The following is a 7,571-nucleotide window of genomic DNA, read 5'->3' as shown; positions in this document are numbered from 1 at the left end:
AAAGTTATTTTCCTAAAACACAGAACAGTAAATAAAGAAGTAAAGCAAACAATAACTCCTTCCAATTTTGACCTTTGACGTAGGTTGCTAAGCCTTTAAAAATTTTGCATGGAGGATATGAAATAAAATATTTTTTTTTAGGTTTTATATATAGTTGAATAACCAAAAAATTCATAAATTACTACATCAATAGAATATAATTCAATTATAATTTATCAAACTTAGTAACTAAGATGTACTTTACTCTAAAAAATGATATTTCAAGCAGACTAAAGACACAACCTACCTCACTGAAATCTTGATTTAAAAGAAAGAAATGATGCTAGGTATGTTAGAAAGGCTTAGAAAACCACTAAGGGGAAATTCCGAGCTTCTGATAGGTTATTTATGTCATATATAGAAGTAAGTGTTTATAAGGGAGCATTTCAAAAATGGAAGGAGGTGAGCGGGGTGCCACTATGTTTGATTTATTACGTGAGCGATATCTTAGTGAATAGAAAAGATAAGAACTTCTTATTTTATATTCTAGCTCATAAATATCTGTAATTTGAGTTTCTAATTCGTATGAAACTATAGACTTAGTATTTTGATTTCACAAACATCTAATTTGAACCAGTGCTGCATTCAACACACCACATAACACACAAAAATCAATGTTTGTGTTTTTTTAATATTTACTTTTAAATTAACAGATTGAGTAATATATAGTTCAAAATTTGATTTATAATGTACAGTTTGATATCAAACCTATTGACATAAATTCATGATATAGTAGTTCAATAAAATTTTGGATGTGAGTCAACAAATGAGATGACATAGCCTTTCACCTGTGACCTGTATAGAAAGAGTTAAACAAAGAGATAGTGAATATCTAAGATTAGCTAGAAAATTTTTCAGCCCATGGTCAAAGTATTACCTTACCCTCAAGTTTCAGGAGTGAAACTAACCATATAGGAGCTCAATTAAATATGAAAATCCCAGATCAGCAACAAATATTAACAAAGAAAGAATCACAATTAATTTTAAGTATAAATATAGAAGCAGATATTAAGGAACTGACACGTGTATTAGAAGAAATCTAAAATTTGCTCCCTAAGATATCAGGATTAAGTATAAAGGAATTCCAACAGCATGTAGATTGTTTATGAGCTACAGCAGAAAGACGTAGGTCAAGTTAATGGAAATGTCTAATTTAGCATTGATAGCCTAATGCTTAGTAGTGGTACTAGTAAGCATAATGTTATATATTAAATGGGACAAATTGGCTTGGATAAAATTGTGGATATTAGATGGGCTGTGCAAATTCAAAATGTATAAAAGAACAATGCCAGGCAATGAAAAGTTGTCTTATTCAAAGGCTACTGAAGTAGTCAAATTAAATGACTAAGAATCTAATTAGGACACAGACTAATTGTGTAGACTGTTAACAAAATTAGGTTAGTTTAATGAATCAATGAGATCAGCTGATTATAACATTAATATAGTAAAACAAAATTAACAGATAAAATTGACAGGATTAGGAAAATTGAAGAAGCAACCACCTTTACTTAACACTATCACCACGGGTATTCTTTACTACGCATGACACAAGGTTTTATTGTCTTTACATTCTAAATTTTATTAAACTATTTTTTGTTTATTATACCAATTAGAATAACAAAATCTTAGCTAATAATCAATATTTTAATAGTATCTAAATCATAAGTTCTTAATTCTACAAGGCAATATTCAAACAAATCCTTAATTGCCCCGAGCGTGACACATTTTTTCTTAGCATGTCATCTTCCCTATTTTATACACCACCCCTCGAAAAATTAAGAATTTAAACATAACTTACTCTCTATAAAATCATCATTGCTCAAATAAATGATAATTTTTATAGTTTTTCAATTTTGTTTGGTTACAGAGCTACCGATTAGAAAATCAGACCCCTTCTGTCATGGCTACTCGTCACATCCTCTCTTTCAGAATTCATTAATAATTCTCTCTTACGTTTAATTATATATTACCTATAACCAATAGAAAGTCAAGGTTTTCATCTATTGAATGATGTGTTGTAGAAGATTATGTCCTGAACAGTTAAATGTAAATTTCACTCAGAGTAACAACATTGTCCCCATGAGAAAGCCAGAAAAATTTTTAGAGGTAAGGGAATTTGTCTACTTTTTTGCATGTTATTAGTTTATATTCTTTAGCATATTATTTAAGTTAAAATTATTAAGTGCATCACTATCATTAGTATAAAGAATTAGGGTTAACTCTCTTCGACAATCGACAGCAAGAAAAAAGAAGATTGGTTAAGTATTTTATTTCTTGTTTTTCCTGTTTATTCTTAATGTCTAAATATAAAAGTAACTAAAATGTAAAAACATGGACCCCTTTAGGTTAGTTAAGATTAGATTATGAAAAAATAAAAGCTGAAAGTCAGTTCTCTAGGACTTCTCCAGGAACTGTTAGCTGAAAGTTCTCCAACTCAAGATGCTGAAGACTTCCTCCTTAGAACAACGCCAGAACACCTCCTCAACTTTTATACAAGTTAAAACGGCTATTTCCCTCAATCCATCAATGTAGTTTAGGAACTAAAGCCAAATGTATAAAGGAACTATTTGAGGAGTTCAAAATAATTACTCCTTTGATGTCCCATGATGAGTTGTTTTTTTCTAATGATTTGAGTATTAATGAATTAGGCTTTTGATGCTGGGCATTAAATTTAGAATTTCTGAGAAAGTATACACAGTATCAGTACACCATGTAACCCTGTCTATGAATAGAGCTGAACAATTAATGGTATTTGCTAATATATTAGCTTACAAGATTAACTGATGTAATTGCTGCTCATAGGTAATTGATTAAATCTCCCAGCTCTATTTATGGGTAATATAAAATATATGTCAGGGCTTTCTCTGGAGTGCAAGTAAGTATTTTTCTCTTTGTTTTTGTTAACTTAAAAAAAAATCAGTCAGATATGAAATGCCTTCGATGTTTCTCAAATATTTATATGCATTACAAAGAAATAGTACTTGCATGATATACATTTCACAAAAGAACCAAATGCTCAATAAATAAAAAAATTGTTACAAAACATTTTTCAATCAATATTATTTACGCATCTACAGATAATCTTCTGTTTAGATGGATACTGTCAGAAACAGCAATGGTATTTGTTATAGACCAGTTAGTTCTACTTCTGTAGTGGTAAAAATTCTAGGATCCCCCCATAATTTCGATTAATTGATTAGTTTATGTGATATTAATCAATGTTACTGATGCTCATAGGTTATTTATTATTTCGATCAAATTGCCCAGCTCTAAATCTGATATTTCTTTATTATTTTTCCTGTGGACATCATTACTGTTGGTCAAATTTTTGTATTCTTGAAGGTGTTTTGAAAAATAATTTTCTTTTCAACCATAAGACATTCACTTAAATGACACTTCATGTAAATCTGTGACCAAACAAACAGTTTTTGTTTTAATTTTCTATCTTGTGAGGTTTTTCTTTAATAGAATGAAGTTTATTAATTTAACATAAAAAGGTATTTCAGTTTTTAGACAAATACACATAATGAAGGCTCATGTGACAACAATACATGATGCAAGCCCAATTGACAACAAATACACAAATCCTGTAAATTAAAAAGAGACAGACAAAATCTGAAGATAGAATACAAATAAGGTAAATAAATTAAATTTTATTAGTACATTTACATCTGTAATTCATCATATGGTTAAAAAAACTCACATGACTAAGTAGATAAAGAAAGTGAAGACAATCTTTGTTCAGACAAAAAAAACAAAAAAACATTGTGTATACCTGTATAGACTAGTAGATGATCACCTCTACTGGATCAGTTAATAGCTTACCATGCAGCTCTCCGTCTCTCAAGATAAATCTTTGCCAAACTAACCACCATGAAAGCCAAAAAGAACTGAACAAAGAAAATGCACCTAGATACAGTGTGCTAACTTGCTTTCTTTGTCCAGTGGATCATAAACACTCATGACCTCTGTTCCCTGACAGCATTGGTTGGCTGTCAGCTTCCGTCATTGTCGGAATCTACCAGCAAAGGATATTTCAATGCTAACCTGCTCAAATTGGACTCTACATACAATGCTGAAATATCCCTGCACAGCAGAGGATATATCATCTACAAGAGAACAAAGGGCAAAATGCCTAGAAAAGGATAATATTATCAACTCTAACACCATTTGTTGCCACCATGAGTGTACAAAAACTAAATAATCAACAAGTTGGAATAATTCCATATTACCACAGAAGGTAGGAAACCCATGATATGCTCATATTTCATAATTGATTAAAAACAGATAAAACACCAAGGTCAGCATGTGAGCCTTTCTCTTTTATTTTACAAAGTTCAACAGATATTGAACAGACAACTGAAAGCTGTAGAATTGTCTGTGTTACTCCTCTTTTCAAAGAGAGTGATAAGAGTTGCCCTGAAAATTACATGCCAGTTAGACCTACTTCTGTAGAATATAAAGTTCATTTGCCTTATAAATGAAGCTTTAAAAAATAAGTTGGTGAAATATGATACCATGAATGAAAGCCAACTTGGATTCACTTGCACAAGGGATAGATAGTAAAAAATAAAACTAACATTAATATAACTTCAATATAGTTAGAGATTATAATAACTTATGGACAACAAGAAACCATGTGGTTTTTCCAAGACTATTCTTGCACAACTTTTCTCGAGAAAGTAAACAATTAAACACACCCTTTATTTTCAAAAATTCATCAATTCCCCTGTTAAACTCTGTAAAGTGCTGGCCTCTAGTATTGCTAATGACACCTTTCATTATCCAGTAATTCTATTTAAAAATAAAACTTTCTTAACTGGCAGGGTAGAAGACATATTCAGCATAAGTTTTGCTTTCCTGGCATGATAGTTGGCCTTTGGAATAGGTTGCCTTCAGATGTTCTGGATGCAGTGAATTTAAAAGTAGGCTTGATAAATATTTAAATTATCAGTGTTGGATTTGAGTTCATTTCATTTTTCCAGTAGATGTACAACCTAGATGGACCAACAGACCTCTTGTGTACTTATATATTATGTTAGGTCATATTAGCCTGTCTTTTTCCAAATTCTAAACTTATGTCCTCTCATTCTATTATCTATAAAATATAGCACAAAGAAACCAAAAGTATTTATTTCATCAATCCCCTGGATATTTTGTAACCTTCAATAAAATAATCTCTTGCCCTTCTTTTTTCAAGAGATATACATTAAGAGATCTTAACCTATCTCCATAATATAACCCTTTCATCTCTGGAACTATCCTATTAGCATTCCTCTGAACCTTTTCCAATAAGTCAATATCCCTTCTTAGAGAAAGACAAAAACAATACTGTATTTTAAGTGTGGACAAACTAGTGATATGTATAGAGAAATTACCTCTTCATTTGTAATCAATGTATTTACTACTAGCAACATAGCTTTGTTGACTTGAGTTATTTATCTACCATTATACTAAGATCCATTTCTTCAGTAACGATTCATCCCCCACTATTCTAAGATGTTTTTCTTTGGATATTGTAGAAGAGGTCTGATGAATATTTTACAGATTAGGGTCATACAGGAAAAGTGCTTTTTATATATATTTTGAAATGGGGTGGTAGTAAGATATTGGAGCACTTAGATGGGCCAAACTGTCCCTTGTTTTTCTTTGGAAATGAAATTAAAACTACTTTCACTAAGTATTTCTGTCATGTTTTATAAATGTTAGAGTATTCAACTTTAATTGATTCAAAACATCCACACCAGTACAGTCAAGTTAAAGTACAAGCTATCATTCTGGTAAATGAACAGATTCAGAGCATGATTTCTAAACTATGCCACCATCAGTTTGGTTTACCCTAATTGTGGTCATTATTAGCTAATAAGATGAGCTAAATTGCAGGACATTAGAAGTTGTATGGTTAAGGCTAAAAATCCCAATGCATTTTGCATTTACATCTGTATCTATAGAAACACTAGACATGAAAGCCAAAGCACCATAAAAAGGTTACAGAGAAGAATTCTACACTTGTTTTCTTAGAGGAAAAATTTAATCATTACTTGTTCCTCTCAATGTAACTTAACATACTTCCTTGTAATAAGTAGTAAATCTAAGAAATTACAAATAAAATATGTTTGTGTACCTATACTTAAATAAAAAAAAAAAAAAATTAAGCCCTACAATTTAAAATTTTAGGTGTATATCCCGGTTTCGAACATAATTCGACTAAACTATTAATAATGATAATAATTAGTAACATCAATAATATTATAATATTAAAATTACAAAAGCATTACTTCTACTAGTAGTAGTATTAGTATTACTTTGATTTAGAATTCATAGGGTCGTAGTTTTGTGAATTGTAGTATCTGCATAGTATTTTCTTGTCTTTATTATTTATATAATGAAGTTTATTAACGTAACAAGTCAACAGTAAACTTGTAAGTCACATCTGTTACTAAATGTTAGTGCATTACGCCTAATAATAAGTAATGTTAACCACACACTTGTACTAATAGAAATACTAGTACTAGTTTTTACCACTTTGCGCTCCGCTACAGACATCATTCAGTCGCTACCGCACTGCAGAGACCTGACTCGCGTGCATACTACTATAATCAGATTTATATTTTAAACTTGAAGATTTGATGAAAGTGAAAAATTTTTTACTTACCAAATACTACTGTTGAGAAAATTATATAAGTCCATTTCGAATTCCACATTTTAGTTCTATCATTCGAATACTTAATTTTCAGTGCTGCAGTTCGTAATCACAAAACTTTCGTCAGCACAATCCCAATTCACAACCCTACTACAGGTATAGCATTAGAAGGTAAACTTCCGGTATTATCACTTTGCGCGCGCACCCTTAACATCAAATAACGTGTTAAAGGATGTGTACCTCCGCAGTATTTGAAAAATGTATCCAGTTTCCAAAACCTTGGAAATACTAAATGAACTTTCTCGTTTTCTTTCTTTTATCAGGGTACGTTATTAAAATCAACAAATGAAATTTAAGAGAAGGTTTATAAGATATGCACACCGTTGTTTAATATTCTTGGCTTTTGAAAGTATTAATTCTTTGAGAACATACCTGCACTCTTATGTAGTATACGTGCTTAACGAAATGAAACAAACTTTTTGTCTTCAAAGCTTCGTTTTGAGCTTACTTACTTACTGATTTTATGTATTATTTTAGTACAAGTTTTTTACAGTTAGGAATAATATTTTTAAAACAGGCACGACGTTCCGATCAATGGTAAGATGATTCTCACGTTTTTGAAACTACTTGTGTACCTGAAAATGAACGAAACGTTGTACCTGTTTTAAAATTACTTTTTCTTACTGTAAAATCTGCAACTTGTAATAAAATAAATTCTTTTGTTTGTTTAATGTTAAGCGTAAAGCTAAACATTGGGCTACCTATCCTTTGCCTACAGTGTGTATCGGAACCCAACTTACCGCTGAGCCAAACTTTATTATTAAAAAGTTTCTGAATATTACAACGCCATACATCTCAAAATAATTTGGTTCATCAAAAAATACTTAGA

The 7,571-nt window shown here is 30.7% G+C and overlaps 1 protein-coding gene across 2 annotated transcripts in view; it reads right to left on the bottom strand.

Moving 5' to 3' along the window:
• Positions 1-6,848, bottom strand: part of LOC106469375 (fasciclin-2-like) — a 78,428-nt gene extending 71,580 nt beyond the window's left edge. For both annotated transcript variants that reach the window (XM_013929867.2, XM_022397879.1), the window contains exon 1: positions 6,695-6,848. In XM_013929867.2, the coding sequence (XP_013785321.1) occupies positions 6,695-6,743 (49 nt within the window). In that variant the 5' untranslated portion in view covers positions 6,744-6,848. The remainder of the gene's footprint in view (positions 1-6,694) is intronic.
• Positions 6,849-7,571: the final 723 nt, after the last annotated feature.

The sequence above is a fragment of the Limulus polyphemus genome, unplaced genomic scaffold (genome assembly GCF_000517525.1).
Source record: "Limulus polyphemus unplaced genomic scaffold, Limulus_polyphemus-2.1.2 Scaffold3453, whole genome shotgun sequence".
Taxonomy (NCBI): domain Eukaryota; kingdom Metazoa; phylum Arthropoda; class Merostomata; order Xiphosura; family Limulidae; genus Limulus; species Limulus polyphemus.
The sequence above is the reverse complement of the archived record's forward strand: the minus strand, read 5'-3'. Positions and strand labels throughout refer to the sequence as shown.